The sequence below is a fragment of the Protopterus annectens genome, chromosome 4.part0, assembly GCF_019279795.1.
Source record: "Protopterus annectens isolate FY-2018-M chromosome 4.part0, PAN1.0, whole genome shotgun sequence".
Taxonomy (NCBI): domain Eukaryota; kingdom Metazoa; phylum Chordata; order Ceratodontiformes; family Protopteridae; genus Protopterus; species Protopterus annectens.
Genome location: NC_056733.1, coordinates 1,631,298,511 through 1,631,320,321, shown reverse-complemented (window position 1 = coordinate 1,631,320,321; position 21,811 = coordinate 1,631,298,511). Strand labels below are relative to the sequence as shown.

The 21,811-nt window shown below is 37.0% G+C and overlaps 1 protein-coding gene across 1 annotated transcript in view; it reads left to right on the top strand.

The window, feature by feature from the left end:
• Positions 1 to 21,811, top strand: part of GLRA1 (glycine receptor alpha 1) — a 1,257,010-nt gene that overhangs the window by 538,382 nt on the left and 696,817 nt on the right. The window contains exon 4 of the mRNA XM_044069419.1: positions 21,169 to 21,306. Within this exon, the coding sequence (XP_043925354.1) occupies positions 21,169 to 21,306 (138 nt within the window). The remainder of the gene's footprint in view (positions 1 to 21,168; positions 21,307 to 21,811) is intronic.

Below are 21,811 nucleotides of genomic sequence, written 5' to 3'. Positions count from 1 at the left end.
ATTGTTTTATGAGAAAGTATGTTCATTGCCTGATTCATTACAGTGTGCTTCTGTGTTTTAACCTTTTTCTGCCTAGAAAATTTTAGCATTTCTGAACTAGTAACATTGAAATTTAAATAAGCATTTCTGGAACAGTTTTTTAGATTGCTTTGTCAATTTTTTAACTTTAAACCACATATTTACTGGTGTCTTTACTGAAGAAGTACTGTTTGAGATATTTATACAATTTACATTTACTGATGTATTTAAACTTTCCTGAGATTTATTGTTTGATTTAGCTAGAAAATGCACGGTAATAAAAATGCTCGTATAAGGAAATCTGAAGTTGCATTGAAAAGGTGGCCAGGTGTTTCACAAATTTTTCAAACTCCCTCTTGTAAGGATTTTTTGATTCTGTGACATCACACAGGAAACTTGAAAGTCTGTGGTATGCTTTAGAGATGGTGACTTTTTTTGATATGTTGTTAACTGGCTAATGTCCTTTACATTTGTACCTTGGCGAATCTGAAGTTCTTTGAGACTTTAGATTTTCTGAAGTAATGTTTTGAAAGAACTCTGTTGCTCAGTAAAATACATGTGATGGACAACTGTAAATCTGCAAGTTTGCTATGGGGTTTTAGGATTTACTTTGACTGCAAGTATTGTCCTGCCCTCCACAGATGGTGGGTAGAAATTTAAATAATTGTAGGGACTGTGGAATACTGTAATGAACTGGAAATAACTGGAAGAAATTGGAATAAGGCTAGAATGAATGTCTTTATCTAATTTCCCAGAACTGTGCTGAACATGTGCCAGTTTCTCTTTTATGTACCAAATCTTCTTGTACCTTTTAGAATAAAAGTCTGCATACACTGTAGTTCCATTGGGAATGTTTTATTCTGTACAGTGGAGGAAGGTGTCAACAATATCCAAATCAAATCTTACTGTCTCCGATAACAGTGCTAATAAATTGAAATATGCTGAATTATAATGTCCATAGCTTCTGCACTCATTATAGAGTCTGTAAATTCTGTACTGAGAAAATGTCAAATCTTACTGTTTCCAGTATGAGTGCTTATAAACTAAAATAAACTAAATTATAATGTCTGTACTCTATGTACTTAGAATTATTCCTTTCCTCCTGAATAATATAATTAATATTCTGGAATGCTAGATATTTGACCTGACTTCTACACTCACTCTCGAGTGTCTATACCAAACTTCTATAGAATGCACTGCAATGACTTTCTGCGTATTAGTCTGAACTAACTTCTGTGTCATGAAGTATATTTCTTAATAATAATAATACTACCCTCCTACAAGTTCTACATGCTTCTTTAACCTTGGTTCCCAAGCTTCATACCATTTAAAAAATATGTTTTTATCCAATGTACTGAACATTCTTTTAGCACATTTACTGAACATTCTTTTAACACATTTTATTCTTATCAGTATTCTTGACTGAATGTTATTGATTTGTACTGAGTTATTCCTTTCTACTGTATGTAAAAGGTAAAATGAAGATATGTGTATGCTTTAATAGGGCTGCATTTCTAGGCCTATGCACAGAGAATACTGTATTTGTGTCTAACAAACTACATTTAAGTGAAACCTTATCTTATATGCTCTCCTTTAAAAAAGTTTCTACTTAACAGATATTGCTCTCCTTTCGAATATTTTCATCTAGTCAAAAACAGAGAGTTTCAAACACTGTTATCATCATATACAGAATTAAAATACAAACCTGACAGGCTCTCATTTTTAGAGTATTTAATATTCAAGGTATATTCCTGTGGCCTAATTTTAAAAGTGTAGTACTTCTGTTTTATATAATACAGGCCATAGGAGCATATTAACACAAAAACTACTGCTTCACCATTAGAGGGAAATTACCCCTAAACCATAATTTAATGCCACTGATTTTCTGAAAAAGGCACAAAAAAAACAAATATTGCTGCATTGTCCACAGACAGATGTGCCCCACTGTGTGATTACAGTCCTAGTCACATTTTTCATTTTTTTCAGTTGATTTAATGAAGTAGATGTGTGTCAGCCAATCGATCAATTTTTTTCTCTCTCTTACAAGGCACCAAAGGGCTAGAAATGAAAACAAAATGATGGAAATGTTCATCTTGTACTATGCTTTTCATTTTCTTTTATCATGGATAAAATCATATATGATAACACATTATACATAATATAATATCCACTTGCTAACCAGGCAATCTCATTAAACACACAGTCCCTTTTCAGAGGCAACCTAGGAGCAATGTCTGGTTAAATGACTTGCTCAAGTTCTCACATCAGGCAAATGAGAGGCAAAAGATATACTCTTTCCAACAACTGAACATGCGGATAGCCTAAAAAAATGTTTTTTCACTTTTCCTCTGATAAAATATTTCCATAGTAGTTCAAGATTCTTGATGAGAATTGTGTAATTTCCAACAGGTATGATGTGTCTGTACCAATTTTCCAAAAGTCATAGAAGATTATAGAGTGGGAGAATAAAAACTGTAGCCATGAAGAAAGGGGTTTCAAAATGTTGGTGTACGAAAGAGTGTACTTTGAATTATTTGTCTATTTGACCCATTAGCTCTAAATGTAAAACATGCCTTAAAAAGAAAAAAAAATTAATCTGCATGATAAAATGTTTTGTTACTGGGCAGCTCAGCAATATAATGAAGATAAACAGAAAATAGCCATTGAAGGCACAAACCCCAAACGATGCTCTGTTGTTTAAGAACGTCTTTATTAAATGCTTTTTGTCCAGATAGTGCTTAAACTTCATCAGATACATTCTAACTCAAAATCCATAGACATCTATAGACACAGTATAGAAAATGAAAACCACCAGTTTAAATTCAAATGTATTAATCAAGTGACAGCCGACATTGGGGGGGGCGCACTCATTGAATCTAGAAAAGCTTGAATTATTATGGCAACTCCAGCTGAATGCATGCCATTACCCTGGAATAAATGAAATGTGTTCGATTTTAAGTGTTCTAAAACTTAAAAGTCTGGAAAGATAAATTTCATACTTTATATTTTATACTTGTAGTATGTGTGTTACGTATATGTGATGAAATATAGTGTCTATATTAAATCAGCAAACACTTAAAAAAGTGAACGCTGATTTATCGACCCCATGTAAGCGAAAGCTTACAATGCCGAACACTTAGAACAGCGATTTTTTTCCCCAGGGAAAAAAACAGCTTTTCCAAAAAAGAAAAAAAAACTTTAAAACATTACATAAAGTGGGGGGCTTCACCTCCACACCCCTCGACGTGGGGGGCTGTGCCCCACACACACCCCTACTTAAATATACCTACTCTGAGATTGCATTACAGTAACAAAAATGACAAAATAACGAAGGCGGCTGAGCGATTGCTTTCCCAGGGAAAGAATTTGCTTATACGCCATTTCATGCTTTCGAGTTCGATCAAGAATGCATCTTCGATCATATAATAGGGACCATAAATATAGTGTATTGTATATAGTAGGAATGAAGAAATTTGATAATGTCAAACTTTTTAGAAGAAATTTAGTATTTGAATGCATTTTTATTATGTGCATCACTTTAACTTAAGGGGAAGCAAATTTGCACAGTTTGATCACATGACATAGTTATGAACTATTTTAAAGAGTGGATTTTGAATTAGAATGTATCTGATGAAGTTCAAGCACTATCTGGACGAAAAGCGCTTAATAAAGACGTTCTTAAACAACAGAGCATCATTTGGGGTTTGTGCCTTCAACAGCTATTTTTTTTTTATCTGTTTGTTATACTTTCTGCTGTTGGTTTGGAATATAATGAAGGTAACAAATAACATTCTCATTGAAGAAAGTATTAGAATGCAGTATACACAGTTTTAAAAAATCCCATCAATAAAAGTATAAATGAAGAGGCTCCCATAAACATGCCCTTAAATTGTCCATATGGGCAATAATCAAATAAAAAAAAGTTGCTGGTCAAACAAAATTAAACCAAATCCAGCATAAAGTTAGTTTTTAGTGTGTAACTCCCTTATAAAACTTGAAGGCATAAAAGCTGTGATGGTGATTAATATTAGTATATAAGGACACCGCATCTAAAGTCAGAAAATATATCTCCTCTGTCCACATGCTATGTTTAAGAAGCTGCAAAAGATGAATATAGTCCATCGTGTAAGAATTTTTTTTTAAAAGTTTATCATAAAAACATAGTTATATAATTCTTGGGTTTTATTTTATTTTTGTTTATTTATAACTTGTTTGACAGGTTGAGCACAGATCCATATGGACCAGTTTCAGGGAAATTGATGAAATATGCAGTAGAAGTGGCAATTGCTCGTCACTGATTGTTTTTGAAAGTAAATATTGTTCATTGCTATTGTATTTACTACATTTCTGCACTCTCAATGTCTGTTTCTTTAAGTAGCTTGTTACACTGTATCAGCTAGATTCAGGGCTGCTCAATGTAGATTCTCTGTTTTTTTTTTTTTATACTTGAGCACTATACCAGCCATCTTACATTAAAAGGTCTTTTTCCTGCACCCTTGGGCAGAAGTGTGTAGATGTAGACCCATCTGAGTTGAGGATTGCTGGAGGAAGCCTCATTGTGTGCTTTCTTATTGGTAGCTTCCCTTATTCTTGTTTACTCCAGCTAATATTTAAGCCTCACATTTGGTCAGTGCTACTCTCCTCACATCAGCAGTAGGCAGCACCATGTATAGCTGCAGACATCCTGTATTCAGGTTTTACCTTAAAAACATCTGTTAAACCTATCCTAACACTCTGATGCCCTAGCAACAAACTGTTGCTTTATTAGATAACCCTAACTACACAAGTACAGCTTTGACTCCTAATCCCTGGGCTACTAGCACAACCCAGTCACAGAAACCCACTCAATTTCCCAACATAACACACAGTAAAAACCTGTTATCATGGATGGGCAGTTCCCCATCATCTCTCTGGCCAGCTTGGTGAACATGGGCATCCTGAGGCAATGTAGAAATTGTCTCATGTAGCCTGACAACCACTTATGCCTAAAACAAACCAATACTATATGTGAGAGATGTAGTTACAGTATGAAATTGGATGCAGGACTCTCACAGAAAGGCAGATATAATACCAAACAGGTTGTCAGAACATACACATCACTTCCCATACCAAATCAGGACCCGACACATAAACCCACATATGCATAGGTACTCACTAGTAACTTACCAAAAGCCCAGAGGCCTCCCAAATGCAGCCTCAAAAACCACAAACAACAAAGCCAACATCAACCACAACTCATAATAATGCACACACCTGTGTCTCAACAAATAAGCCCATAAACATCTCACCACTAAACCCAATGTAGTAGTCATAGGTAGCTCCACAGTGAGACACATGGATGTCCCTCTCATCAGACTGGACAAGGACAGGGTTACAGTTAGCTGCTCTTCAGGTGCCAAGATATGTCAGGTCACTCAAGCAGTCAGGTCACTCAACCACACATACCAGTATGACTCTGTCAAAGTCTGTGTGGGTTTGAATAACCTGAGATGCACCTTCCTGGACTATATGAAGAGAGACATAACTGAGCTTTCAGATCTTGTGTCACTGACAGGTATGAACCTAGCAGTGAGCAGCATTCTACCAAAGATGATGCCAAAATGCAAACAAAAAATAATTGGCTTTAACAATTGGCTAAATTTCTGGTGTCAGTCCAAGGGGAACCAATATCTGTCAGCCTGGGAAGAAATGGCTGACAGGCAAACCTTGTCAAAGGTTTGGCAAACCAAACTTGTCTCCTCTAGGTTTTCTGATACTAGATAGGGCATAAGCCACCCATATTGTGCCTTTTTAGGCAGTTTCAAAATAACCAACCTCCCAACATAACAAAATCTTCACTGGATAAGCCCAAGGTACTGCTGCTTGATGCTAGGAGTCTTAACAAGAACCTGCACTCCCTAGAAGTACTTCTCTTCCTGGAAGATGCTCACATCTGTGCAGTCACTGAGACATGATTCAAAGCCATGGAAAGCACCCCAGCCATTCATGGCTACAATGCCTTCTACACATTCAGACAAACTGAGACAGAAAGAACCAAAGGAAGGGGTGTATCCATTTCATTAAGGAAAAGTTCACCTAGAGACTGGCCAAACAGTACGGCTCTCTCGAGCTACTCCATGTCCAAGTAACCATAGGCAAAATCCCATACCACATCATCACCAGCTGCAGGTCCCCCATTATGAACCAGGAAAACCATACTTCATACTTTGACTTACTGGAGTCACTTACCATGCAGGCCAACACCTTACTTATGGATGATTTTAAGTATCCTACCATTGACTGGGGATCCTAGGTGACCATAAACTTGCAGGCTCAGAGGTTCTTGGACTTTGTCAATGGAAATACCCTAGGACAACTAGTCAGCACACCCACAAGCCACTCAAATACCCTAAACATAATACTCACTAATTTGGGGAAGCAGTGTACCCCACCCAGTGAAATGTCCTCCCTGGTAAGATCAGACCATAAAATAGTCTCCTTTGAAATAACTGTAAGGCCAGATACCCCCTCAAGAACAAAAACTCTTAAGAGTTTTTCCAAAACAAATTACCTACTACTAAGTGAGGCCATAAGAAATTTCAAAGCCCCCCTCAAACACAGATAACACAGACATGTATGCAGAGCTGCACACTAATGCCCTGTATAACCACTTAAACAGTTGTATAAAAGCAGCTGTACCTAACTGGATTAAAACCAGATCTCATCAAAAAACAAGCCACCCAGGTGGACCCCCAGTTTAAACAGGTTATACAACAAAAGAAAGAAAGTAACTAATTGATAAAAATAAGAGGGAACTGACTCAGCAGAAGAAGAATTCTCTCAATAGTCTAAACAAATTAGAAATTAGTCAAATCATCCAAAGTGAACTACGAAGCCAAAATATCTTTCCTAGCTTAACAAAATCACAAGGCATTTTTTTGATTACATTTGAAATCTTAAAGGGAATGCCCACCTATGTGCAGAGCTGGTAGAGGATGGCACCACCCATACTCAGCCAGGGGAAATAGCTAACCTGATAGAACTTAAGCAAGATCTTCAAAGAAAAACAAACCTGCCTGATGGATAACTACCATTAATAGACTATACAATAGGAGAAAGAAATTGCTGTCTAAGATTAGGAAGGAATGGTCTCAAAACTGGAAACACTCCCTCCTCAACTTAAACTAGCAAATAAGATTCCTAGTGAAGTCCTCCAAAGCTAACTATGAATCCAAACTAGCTTCCCTAAATAATGATAACCACAAGGCGTTCTTTAGTTACATCTGTAGCCTCAAAGCTAATGCCCAGATTTGCACTGAACTTGTAGTTAATGATACAATATATATAGAACCTGTGGATATAGCAAACCTGCTGGCTGACAGGTTCAGTGAAATCTTTACTCCCCTGTCCCCACCACATACACCTCAAAGCATCCCTAACACCTGTCCCACACCTAGAATCTCTGAGGAGCAGGTCTTAAATGCCCACTCCAAGGCCAAAAACACAGCCTCTGTGGGACCAGACATGGGTTAAAACAGGAATTAGCATCACTATCGACCATGCTTTTCAATCACAGCCTAAACACTGGCTTCATCCAGGTGGAATGGAAAACAGCTACTGTCATCCCTTTGCACAAAGGGGCTGCATCCACAGACCCTGAGAACTATAGACCCCTTAGCCTGACCAGACTTATCTGCAAGGCCATGGAACAAATCATCATGGACCGTATTAACAAAGATATAGGAAATCTCCATACACTCAGCCCCACCCAGTTTGCCTTCGTCAAGGGGAGATCATGCCTGTTAAACTTGGTGGACTTCTTTGAGATGGTCACCGAAACTCTAAATGAGGGCAAATCTGTGCATATGGCCCTCTTAGACAAGGCCTTTGACTCAATTACCTACTCAGGCATCATTGATAAACTCATCCAGCTGGGTATCAACCCATATATTGTTAGGTGGGTTGCAAGCTGGCTCACTGATAGAACTCATAAGTCAAAACAGGAGACTCCACCTCCTCCAACAGACCTGTAACCAGTGATGTTCCACAGGGATTGTTTCTGGGACCCCTACTGTTTGGAATCTACTTCTCTGAAGCAGAAGCTAAAACTGAAGGACTGTGGCTGACAAAGTTTGCTGATGACTGCAAACTGGGAGCAATCATTGTAACTCCTAGAGATGTCAACATCCTACAAGAAGGTCTTACGCAGACTAATGACCATTGCCAAAGTCATGGTCTTAAACGTAATGCAAAAAAATGCATTATTATTCCCTTCAGCAATGGTGATATTCCTGAAAACTACCACATCAATAGCAATATGCTAAGCACACCGTCAGTGATGACAGATCTGGGCACACAGGTTGACAGCAACCTTAACTTAGATCACCATGTCTCCACAGTGGTAAGAACAGCATTTTATATTGCTCATCTCATACGTAAGGGCATTGCTTCTAGAAAAATAGAGGTTATAACCCACTCTATACTCTTCCATTACCAGTCCACTAATAGAGTACAATGCTCCCTTAGGTATGTTCCTTTCCAAACACCTGCAGCAATTGGAGACATCACAAAGGTTCCTTACAAAGAAAATTCAAAGTGTTCAAGATCTGCCTTGTAGTGACAGACTGACATCACTGTCAATTTACTCTGTGTCATACAAACTGCTCAGAGGCAACCTGTGCCTTGCATGTAGATCAGTCTCTCCCCAATTTTAATGGAAATACAAGTCAAATGGCACATGGGTCATTCATTCAAAGGACCTTAACCTGGTATGTGACATCAGCAGAACTTGCTGTAGAGACAGATTTGTCTGACTGAGGTTGCCCCACCTTTGAAACAAGCTTTCTGTTCATTGTTAAACAAACCCCCTTATTGGCCTTATTTAAGACTAATTTGGATGACTGGATGGGTAACTGGAAATTCACTCCACCGGTTTCACCTGTGTCCCTCTTGGACAGGGGCAATAGGTGCTGGTTTTAGTTTCTGCTTAAACCAGACACCCTTGGGAACAGGGGTTGAACTTAGCTAGGCTTGTAATGGCGCTGGTGCCATTAGCCTAGTAACCTCCTATAATCATATGACCTGCTAGTAGACAGATATGGATCAAACTTAACCCCCCCCCTGGCCATTCCCCAATGTATACTGGCCACCACTCCACTGCCTGTCTCTAGAATGCAGGTCATAGCTCTAAGGCCAAAAACACAGCATCAGTGGGATTAGACACAACATCCCAGGTTGCCTTTTAAATAACTTGAAACATGTCCTAGTACACCCACTTGGATTCCTATTTAACCACAACCTCAAGATTGGCTACATTCCAACAGAATAGAGTACAGCCATAGTCATCCCTCTACTTAAGAGGAGACCATCAACCAACCATGGAAATTATAGAACCATAAGCCTGACTAGCCTCATCTGCAAGACCATGGAAAGAATCATTCTGTTGCAGATGGAACTAGTATTTCACAAAAATCACAAAAACTGATAGGCCAAAAAAGAGCCATAAAGATGACAGAGTAGACTATTCAGAATAAGAAAGGAATTATGTATTGTTATCATTATGCAAGAAGTCCAGAAATTCCACTCAGAAGATATACAGAATGATTAAGAGTGAAATTAGAGAATAGAAAAATACTTGCACAACAAAACCTGTTAAAAGCTTTAAATAAAAATGTATATGCATTAATACAACAGATTTCTGAAAAAAAAACATATAGACCAAGAAAGCTTGGGCTGTTTGGAAAAAGAAGTGACTGAGGAAGTATAAAAATGTAAAGAACAAAATCTAACGATTTTTGAAATGTATAAAAAAAAGAAATATGGGCATGGGAAAGAAAGAGAGACCTGCTATGGTGCAATATATACACAGAAGAGAAAGCCAAATTAATCAGTAAAAAAAACCCAGCCCCAAAACTATTCAAAGAGAAATACAGGCAAAGGCATCCAGATATAGAAAATTTCACAATACAAAAATAAGATCGCAAAGAGGAAATGTAGAACAGAATATTGGTAAAAGTAGAAGTTAAGAAATAGAAGCTGAAGTTATGGAATACCTGTAACATGAAGGATTTCGTGTAGAAAGTCTAACACAGGTAATATCACAGCATGATGGAACAATGAGTGTCCCAAGTAAAGATAAACAGGAAGACCAGGAGACATCTGAAGAAGAAATATGGACATGGAAAAGAAAAAAAAGATTTAATATGGTGCAACATTTATGCAAAGGAGAAAGTGAAACTAATCAATACAAAAAGAACAGCACCAATGATATTTGAAGAGAAATTCAGACAAAGGCATCTGGATATGGAACATTTTACAATACAAAAATAAGAAAAAAACAGGAAAAGTAGAAAAGAGGATTAGTAATGGAGAAGTTGAAGAGGTAGAAGCTGAGGTTATGGATTGCATGCTAAGTGAAGGATTTAATGTACAAAATCTAACTGATAACATTGCAGCATCATAGAGCAATGGATCCCCAAATTAAGGAGAAACCAGCAGACTGGGAAACATCTGATCATTTGCCATAGGAAGACACTTTGGAGCCTTCCATAGGAAACCAGTACAAATGTTCAGTTGGAGTTGCACAGCAATGGAAGGAACAGGAAACTGTGGCAACTCTGACACAGTTTATGTTGTGGAGTGATAGGCCATTATCTTCCCATATGAAGGAGCAACAGATAACACAGAATGAAACTGGAGGGAATCTGACACAGGAAGATGCTCTGGAACTTTCTGTAGAATGCCCACAGGAAATGGAGAACAACGAATGTGCCCTCACTTTAGAAGAAAATTGATTTAAGAGAAGAGTTGCTTGATTTAATAGAGATGGACAGACATATTAAGATCAATGAAAGGAATAGACTACAAAAAGTCAATAAAACCCAAAAAGATTGAAGTTTGATCAAACAAATGAACACAGTAATTAGGAATGTGCATTGAAATTCATGCAATATAACAAAAGTAAATAGGATATATTACTGTGCAGCTAAATTAATTACAGATAAAGTCTTATAACAAAAAACACAGAGCAGTAAGGAAAAGGAATGGGAGAAATTAAATGCCATCATGGAAGTACCAAATACAGAAAACTATAAAGCAGTTAAGACAAGAAGTGTCACTGTTAGAAGAGTATAGAACAGGGTACAGATCAACAAAAATATTCAGAAAGCTAGACATGAGAAAAACAATGCTCAGTGTCAGAACAGATAGGGATATATTGTGCATTATTGGCACTAATAAACTAAAAATATCAGCCCAGGCAGAAAAATGTAGAAGTTATATAGGTAAATATAAAGAAAAAGTACAAAACAAACAATTTATTGATGACTCAAAAAGTTTTATTGAGAATTAGGAACAAGGTAAAAGGAATGGAAACACCACCAAAAAAAAAAGAAATAAAAAAAGAAGAAAAAGATACATTTTGGAGAAATATCCTGTGGAACATAACAAAGATGCTGAATGGATGGAAGAAGTCAAAGGAAGAAGAAGTTCAAATGTACAGGGTATGAAAATGAATGATGTAACTGCCAGAGAAATTGAAACAAAGTTAAGAAATGCTCCTAACTGGAAAACCCTAGGCCCAGATGCAGTACCTAACTTCTGGCTAAAAGAATTAACATCTTTACATTAAGATTTAACCACATGTAAGAACTATTTATATGCGAACCATAAACAGACACCAACCTGGTTAATAACCAGAAAAACAATACTCCTACTTAAGACTGATCCTAAAAAGTAAAAACCAATAACTTGCTTTTTGATGACATATAAACTTTACACTGCAATTGATGTTGACAGAATTCTCTTGATCTAATTATCCACTGGATTTGAGTTGCTTAGGCAACTTTCATTAATATTGTTTTTACATCTACTAAAAACCTCTTCATCTAATTTTACTTTCAAACATTTTCTATGTATATAAACTGTGTTACTGTTAACTGATGAGTTACTTTACTATGTATTTTTGTTTCTTTCACTTGGTATTGCCCTTTTAAGTGTATTGTCTTATTTTATTGAAAGGAAGTGATGTAATGTACCAACTGCTACTTAGGTTCAAAAAGGTTTTGGCGCCCTTTTTGTACTTCTCTGATGAAGCTTCTCTCTTTTGGAGTAGTGAAAACGCTTGTTGTCTTTCCACAATAAATTTGTGTTAAGGAATATTACTTTGTGCTTTGGGCTTTGCTTTGACCAGGACCTCTTGTTGTACCAGTTTGTTTGCTTGTTTCCAGGTTTTTGACAGAATTTATAGTCATTTAGAAGAAAACTCAATCATGGCAATAGAACAAAAGGGTAACAGAAGAAAGTCATATGGAACAAAGGATCATTTGCTGTTAAATAAAGTCGTAATGGAGAACTGTAAAAAGGGGAAAAATCTAAGTATGGCATGGATAGACTACAAAAAAGCATTTGAAAGTATCCCACATTCATGGATAAAAGATTGCTTAAAAGTGTAAAATATACCCTACACTGATTAATTACATTACAGAGACTATGAAACAGTGGTAAACCACTTTACAGTTAAGCCATGATAAAGGACAAATTATTATTCCATGGATAAAAATTCAAAAGGGGGATATTCCAGGGTGATCTTTTGTCACCGCTGCTCTTTTGTCTTTCCCTTAACCCGATAAGCTGTCTACTTAACAGATTAGATTATGGCTACAATTTGGCAACAAGAAAAGAACAAAGCGTAAAGACTTCTCATCTTCTTTTTGTGGATAATATATTGAGGAACTGAAAGCACAACTGCAACTGGTCAAAACTTTTTCAGATGATATAAGAATGTCATTTGATCTTGAAAAATGTGCAAAAGCAACCTTTAAAGCAGGAAAGCTGCAGCACCAAGAAAACATCAGCCTGGAACAGAAATGTGATATAAAAGAACTTGAGCAAGAAGAAGTGTATAAATATTTGACAATTGATGAAGGATCAACAATAAAACATGAACAAATGCAAATAAAACTTAGTAAGGAATATTTTAGAAGACAAAAATGAATGCTGACATCTTGGATGAAAGTACAAGCTATAAACCAATTTGATCTTACCATCCTCACTTATAGCATTGGAGTTATTGACTGGCCCAAAAAGGTGCTGGATCAGTTGGGTAGGAAAACAAGAAGGATGCTTTACGGTTGTCAAATGATTTATAAAAATCAGCATATACCAAGACTATATATTCCCAGTTGTGAAGGAAGTATGGGCCTCCTCAAAATTAAATGCATGTATAGATCTGCAATCATAGGACTGCATGCATTTCTGCTGACATTACAAGACCCAAATGTCATGAAAGCTTTAAAACATGAGGAGAATAAGTCTAAAATGACTTCCCTGCTTAGTTTAGCAGTAGCATATCGGTGTCAAGCAAAACTGGAAATAAAACCAGACGTAGATAAAAATCAGGCAGCAAATGAATCTGCCAAAAATTAAAAGAAAGAATATAAGTTGAAGGATCAGATGAGAAGGCAAAAAATGTGGAAAATACATAAATATGTCTGTAAGTACAGAAATCTCTTTGACCAATCTCATGTTGATCAGGACTGAATGCAGGACTGCTTAAGGAGAGGTGAATTTCAACCAAAAGATGAAAGGTTAATATTGGCTGCCCAAGATTATAGGCTATGTACACATTGGTTTACAAAGTCCATTAGAAATGTAGGTTTTGTAAAACAGAATTGGAAACAGTTGCATATATTGTTGTTGGTTGTGATATATTTATGGCAGAAGGACTGTGTGATGTCCCCTCTCTGGGCCAGTAATCAAGGAGCCGGAATCCTTACCACTGACACTGGTGAGGGATGTACACTTGGAACAAAAATAGATGTACACAGTATTTCCAGATGCAGACCTCTCTGCATCAAGCACGATTTCCCTTAACAGCACACAGGGAACACACTCAGTATGTGGTCTGTATTTCTCTCTCTGTCTCCCTCCAGGTCACCAGTATGACTCCCCAATGGCACAGCTATAGAGTTGAGTCCTCAGCTGAGAGTCCAAGCCATGTCCTCCAGCACACTCTCTGTATAAGCAGTGCTTCATGTCCTGCTCCAAGCAGCTGACACACACACACACACTCACATACACTCTTTGACATTTGATTTGTATATACACACACACACACACACACACACACACACACACACACAAACACACTCTTTGAGATTTGATTTATATACATACACACACACACACACACACACACACACACACACACACACACACACACACACACACACACACACACATACCTGGGAAGGTGTGGCACATATTTACTATCTATGCCTCTTTCTGTCCAGACTATAATGCAGTTACACTGCCACTAGACACTCCAAAGCCAGGTAAATCCAATTATACTGAGTGAAATTAATACTAATACAAATGATAGTGTTGACCAATGCAGTAAGGCTTTCAGAAGTGGCCACAGAGTCACCAAATATATATAAGTACTCTCAAAGGTTAAAATATTCCGTAAAGATCCAGCCACAATGAAAAGTTTAAATATATTTAATAATAAATTATAAAGGAACATGAAAATATGGAATATCTATTTACAATAAACACCAGAGTTTCATTCATAGGAAATATTAAAATAGCACAGATGCACAGATACACATATACAGAAAAATAGTACTTAATTAATCTCACTGCATTTTCTTGACAGATCCAAATAATTACTATTCCCTGGTTCACTTACTAGAGTGAGGCAAGATGAAGTAGGTGAGGGATCCTTCCTTGCATTTTCCAACCACTGAGTGCTCTGAGACTTCAGTCCCACCTATTATTAAACTATCATTTTAGTGATGGATTCCAGAATGACATCACATACATCTGGTCATCTGACCTCTGGTTCCCATGCTACCCTTTGACTAGAAGCTGGCAGGATTTAGCACATATGCATCAATAATACACATACACACACACACACACACACACACACACACACACACACACACACACACACACTGAGAGCTTGCTAAGATCTGTTATAGCATCTGGAAGCTATAAAACCATAAAACACTTCCACTCTTCCTACAGGAGCTAGCAAACCATACTTCTTACAGACATTGTGTTTCTGGCTTCATTCAAAACTGTGAGATAACATCGTTATGGCCTAGGTCCAGTAATGTAATTTCTTGCTATTTTTCAAAGTTAGCTGGACTGAGATTAACCTCTTCTCTTCCAGTATCCTCTGTTAAAACATATGCATTTCAACAGTTACAATAATACATGTATATTTCTTCCTGTGTCCAGCAGAACACACTGTTGATACATTATTACCACAAGTAACTTTACCAATACATTTTCAACACAAGCATCTGTACAAATCAGTTTGATATATCAATGACATGTAATCCATTACAAATTTCCAGCTAGCTGTGCTGGCATATGTTACATATCCACTGCGCCACTTCTCCTGGAATAGCTGGCAATACCTCACATCATCACAGACTGTATACCAAAAGGCATAATAATGTGGCAAGACTGTTGCATTGGAGATTGTGCAAATATTGTAGCACTGAAGTAGCTGAAAGGAAATATGAACCATAAAACATCACAGAAAATAATGAAGTTTATATCACATGGGATCACCCTTTACCAACTGTTCAAAATCCAGATATGAGGAAACCAGATACAGTAGTCCATGAAAAGAAGACAAAAGTAGGATTGATCATTAAAATTGCTACACACAGTGACTACAGTGTCTTACATACAGAGAGAGAGAGAGACAAAGTCATAAAATACCAGGATTTGCGGGCAGAAATGAGGGCAATGTGGAAGAAGGATACCCAGACAGTTCCAATAGTAGTAGGAGCAACGAGTCTTATAAAAAATAATTTACAATCATACTTAGATATGTTACTGATACATATAACTCCGTACAAATTGCAGAAGGAGTCAGTACTAGGCACATTACAGTTGCTGCGAAGAGCACTTCTGGCTACCATCAAAGAATGTAGTATAAATACATACCACAAAACCAAAATCCAATAAACACACCACACCAGGAAACTGTAGGAAAAAGCTTTACTGGTGTATCTGGTACCTCGGCTTACGCCTTCAACATCAAAGACTGAAACAATACTAATGTCATGAACTTTAATCATAGTTTGACTTAGGAATGAGGGTCCATTCCCATCATGGTATTAGAAACCCAAAAGACTTGTTGAAATTTAAAAAGACAAAGACCTTATTAACAAGGATATAGATAACCTTCAGACTCTGGACCCACCCCAGTTCAGATTGTAAAGGGTAGATCTGGTCTGTTAAACCTGGTTGACTTCTTCAAGAAAGTCACCAAGGCCATGGATGAGGTAAAGACTATGCATACTGCCTAGCTTGATATGGCCAAGCTATTTGACACTATCCCCCACTCAGGTATTGTACAGAAACTCTCACAGCTAGGAATTAACCCCTATATCACCAGGTTGGTAGCCAAATGACTCACTGAGAGGACACATACTGTTAAAGTGGGTGAATTCACATCTAGCAAAAGACCAGTCACCAGTGGGGTACCACAGGGCTTTGTGCTGGACCTGTTACTGTTTGCCATTCATTTCTCAGAAGTCCAGGTGAATGTAGATGGCCTACTGCTGACCAAGTTTGCCAAAAGCTGCAAATTGGGGGCAATCACTTAGTCCCCAATTATACCAATATACTGCAGAAAGGATTGACACAGACAAATGATTGGTGCCAAAGTCATGGATTGAAGCTAAATGCAAAAAATGCATAATTATTCCCATTGAAAAACTAACACCCCAGCTAATTACAATATAAACAGCACCCCACCCAAGAGTAAACCCAGTGGTACGTGAACTGAGTACTCAGGTTGATAGCGATTTGAACTTCAACCACCATGTGTCCACAGTAGTGAGGAAATCCTTCTATGTGGCACATCTCATAAGTAAAGTTATGGTATCTATATCTAAGGATATCATAATTCCATTGTACTCACAATAATCAGACCAATAACTGAGTACAATGCTCCCTTTTGCATGTACGAGACCAGATACCTGCAACAGCTAGTGAGACCCCAGAGGTTTCTCAACAAAAAAAATACAGGGTACACAAAACAAATCCTACACTGAAAGACTGAAAGCCTTATCACTGTATTCTGTCTCCTACAGGCTACTAGGAGGTGATATGTGTCTGGCTTACAGGGCAGTCTCTGACTCGGTCTTGATGGAAATATTACACATTTGTAAATCAAACAGCAAGAGAGTCACCCACTCTGTGGACCTCAACATTGCCTCTGACATGAACAAGTCATGATGGAGAGATAGCTACATCTCCCAAAGACTGCACCTATTCTGGAATAAGCTCTCCACTCACATAAAGCAGAACCCCTCCCTGACCCTCTTCAAGCGCAAGAGCAATGAATTGGTAATCGCAAATTAATTCCTGGGATGGTGCCCATGTCCATATGGAGAAAGGCAGTCAGTAAGGGGCAGACGGTATTAGTTACAATACCATAGCCATATACCTTTGTGAACTTAGCTCACCTAACTATTGATAATCTGGTAATTCAGCATAAATATGGCTGAGCTTGTAAAGGCCCTTGGCTGTTAGCCTGGTAACCTCCTATGAACATATAGGCATAAAATCACAGTGTACATTACAAGTGCATCAACCACAGTATAGTCTATCAGTGGACATTAATTAAGGAATAAAATGAAGGAGAACAGCAATCTTAATTACCACAGCAGAGAGGAGAGAATGTATGAGGTAGCATGTTGGGTGAATAGGGAAGGAGGTAATAGAATATGTTAAAGGAGACAGGAAGGAAAAGAAGGAATGTCAGGGGAAGCAGGAGAGGAGAGTGATGAAGAGAGGAGGAGGAAGTGAAAAGGAGATGCAAGTAGAGAACCACTGGGCAGAGAAACAGGAATACTACTGGAATTATGTCATGTGGCCCCCATTAAGACATTTGCAGGTGGCCTGCCTTTGAAGGAAAGCTTTGAGCTGAAATCTGAGGGATAAGAGGTAATGCTTTTGACATTGACAGGAAGGGATTCCCAGAGTGTTATTCATAGGGTTGAGAAGCAGTGTTTTGTACTGTTAAGTCCGAATCTTGGACTCAGTACAATATGGCCATTATGGGCTTGATTTCTTAGTAGCTTAGGATGTAATAATGAGTTTTGTACAGAAGCTTTGTTTCTCAACGAGGAAATGATGCTAGATGTAAAACGTAAATAAAAGTGAGCCAAATCGGAGGTGTGCAGTATTTTGTAAGAAGTCCATATATCCTGGCACAATAGACATTCACAGAGAAGGGACAAAGCATTTATTGATCTTAAGAAGGCAGTAAATGGTCAGGATATATAGGATCCTAAACCAGTAGTTTTTTTTTTTTTGTTTGTTTGTTTTGTTTTTTTATCAAACAGCTCCTAGGAAAATGATCCTAGCTGAACTTTAAGTAATTCTTGACACAGAAACCAGAAGATACAGCAAGTGTCACTTACCCTACATTGTTCCAAATAAAACATTTTCATCCTTACAATATCATACTTCATCAAAATCAATTACAATCATACCACTAACTCTTTAATCACACAAGACGTAATCACATGACAGTAATCCACCAATCCAAAATGTAATCACATACAGCAACAAAACCATGTATACATATTATAATTAGTAATTACATTTTCATATCTTATAATGTTTGATCTTTAATATACTCTCTCTCTCTCTCTATATATATATATATATATATATATATATGGATTTACTTTCTTCTTCGAAATGTCATTACTTCAAAAAAGAAGTAGATGCCTACTTCAGTGAAAGTGCACTTCAGCGAAAGCGCACTTTAGCTGAAGTCTAGTCACCGGATCTGCTGACTGAAAAAAAACACACACAAAAAAAATATTTTGTGGAGGGGGGGGCAAGTCCCTCTGTAGCCCCCATGTGGGGGGCTATACCAACCACACACACCCCTACTTAAATACACCAACTCCGAGATTGCACTACAGCAAGAAAAAGGGAATATTCCCATTCCATGCTGTATTGTGATCTCCGTACTCAGTTTAACAAGTTTCAGTACTTCCAACAAGTGGTCTCGCACAAGTGGGATTCAAAGTACTGAAACTTCAACCAACTGAAGTAGACCCATAGATATATATATATATATATGTGTGTGTGTGTGTGTGTGTGTGTGTGTGTGTGTGTGTGTGTGTGTGTGTGTGTGTGTGTGTGTGTTTCATTTAGATAAGACTAACAATGTTTAAATAAAGCATTAATTAAATCTAGTTTTCTGATTGCATAATTATGTTGATAAATACATTGACTCAATTGGTTCATAGTTTTTCCTGTATAAAATGCAAAATATGAAGCACATGTTGATAAACAGATTATACCCCAAGTTGCAAAAGTATGATGCCTTTAGAATAAGTACTATAACCATTGTGTTAAATATTGTTTAATTTACCTTCATAAATATAATCATATTTAAACATTTTCATGGATTTAAAACAGGGCATCATATTATCCATCCCTTCAAACTGATTCCATCTACCTAAACAGAGAATTTTGTAATTCCCTGATACACATTTAATGCATTTATGTACAATGCATCTACACTTTGTTTCAGAACTTAGCTGCAAGTGACTTTTGTATGATTTTTGTTTTAGGTCAGTTTTCTTACATCATTGTGACCTTCATTGTGCATGCCAGCAGCACACTCCACTTGCTTCTCTTGCTTTTTCCCACAGTGTTTCAACCATGCAGTTGATATTCACTATTTAGGAGGGTTTGGAGGGAAAATTTCCCACATGAAGCTCCCTGCAAAAAAAAAAAACTTTTTTCTACTTTTTTATGTTTTGCAAGTTATGCATCTCAATGGTGAAGCATTAATGAAGGGTGAATCATTCTTATATATCTCAACAGAATGTAAGGACAGCTTTTTGTAGGGATTCTCCTCCTGCACCCCAAGCATGGGGCTGTGCTTCCCACTCTCCTAATAACCAGAATAAATGATAAATGACTAATTACAAAGTCACTGTATATATATATATATATATATATATATATATATATATATACATATACACACACACACAGATATATATATATATATATATATATAGATATATATATATAGATATATATATATACATACAATATAGACTTTTTATTAAAATGCCTGTCATTCCAAGTAGTCTTCCATAGTCAGTTTTCTAAGTAAATGATTTACATTGCCTTAATCGGCTAGGTAGTGTGAAGGTTGTTCAGTCTAGAACGGCAGTCCTATAAATGCTATAAAGCACGCTTAAGCTGAAGTATATATAGTTCTGCCATTGTTTGGACTGTATGCCTGGTGTAAATGCAGGGAAAATGAGCTACTCTGTGGTTCTGTATAAATACGTGTACACAGTATTTTCCATGGTAAAACCCGGATTTTTAGTGCATTGCATTTTAATCTATAAACTTCCAAGCAAATAAGCAACAAACTCATTTATATATAGTAAAACAGAATCCCTGAGAGATTTTATTGTTAGCTTAAATTTTACTTACTCAGCAGAACAGTACCAAATTTTCTTAGAGACATTTTAAAACTCAATGCAGACAGCAGTATAATAGCAAACACATTGATTTTAAAGCTACAATAACTGGATGGCTATATTAACTTTTACTCAGAAATGTCATATCAGGTATTCAGACTGGTAATTACAGTGCTGTGCTGAATAAGTAAATGCAGAAAAAGACATCTGTGCAGTATAAAATTATTTTCATTTCCATTTCTGGCACTGAGGCTTGTGTTTAAGGATTAACTATCATAGCACTGAAATATATAAAATATTTATTTTCTGAATGAAACATTCTTCACATATTACTTTTTTGAAAATAATCAGTTATTACAGATGCAGTCTCCAACCTCTACAGTAAAAAAAAAGATTAATAGCCTATATTTGGAAAGTTATTACATTCTTGACTTGGTATTCAATTAACTTAACTGACAGTTCTCAAACTTAGCTATACATATAGAATTATTTACTTTCAAGTATGAAATTTATTTTTGTGTATTCAGATTAGTTCTATAATGTTATGATGGGTCAACATGATTTATCAAGCCTCAGAATGCCTCTTCAATCCTTGCTTTTCTTTGTTTTTGTCATTGTATAACACATAATTGGATTCTTGTTTTTGATAGTGACTTTTTTTCTTTTCTTTCTACAGTTGGCTACACCATGAATGACCTCATATTTGAGTGGGATGAAAAAGGTGCCGTACAGATTGCAGAAGGTTTAACATTACCTCAGTTTATTCTAAAAGAAGAGAAGGATTTACGGTACTGTACTAAACATTACAACACTGGTGAGTTATACAATATTTCTGCCAAGTACTTCCAGAGATGTGTTAACCTATACTTCACTGAGCAGTTCCCAGTAATCAAAATGGCAGTTATGTTCCTGCTTTTAAACAAGTAATACTCAATGTTTATACTGTTCATTCACCCTGATATTCATGGGCATAATGCACAAATGTGGAAAAAGTATGTTCTGCACTGTGTCGAGTACACCCCAGTGGGGTTCCCACAATTCCCAGACATAAGTCACAGTAGTATGGGGCAGAGAATAATGCCCACTCCAGTGTTAGAAACAGTGCACAGAAGCACCTGCTGCACCAATAAATAATAGGCACTCCTGTGCTCAGAATGTAAGGCATTACCATGGAGCATTAAAACACCACTGTGGTGCACCATCATGCCTGACACTTATTCATATAGACATCACAGTCATTAGGCCTGTGAGTGGTCTGGAGTTTATAACCATGCTGTGATAATGCAAGGATATGGTGCTAGCACAGGAAATGTGGTACT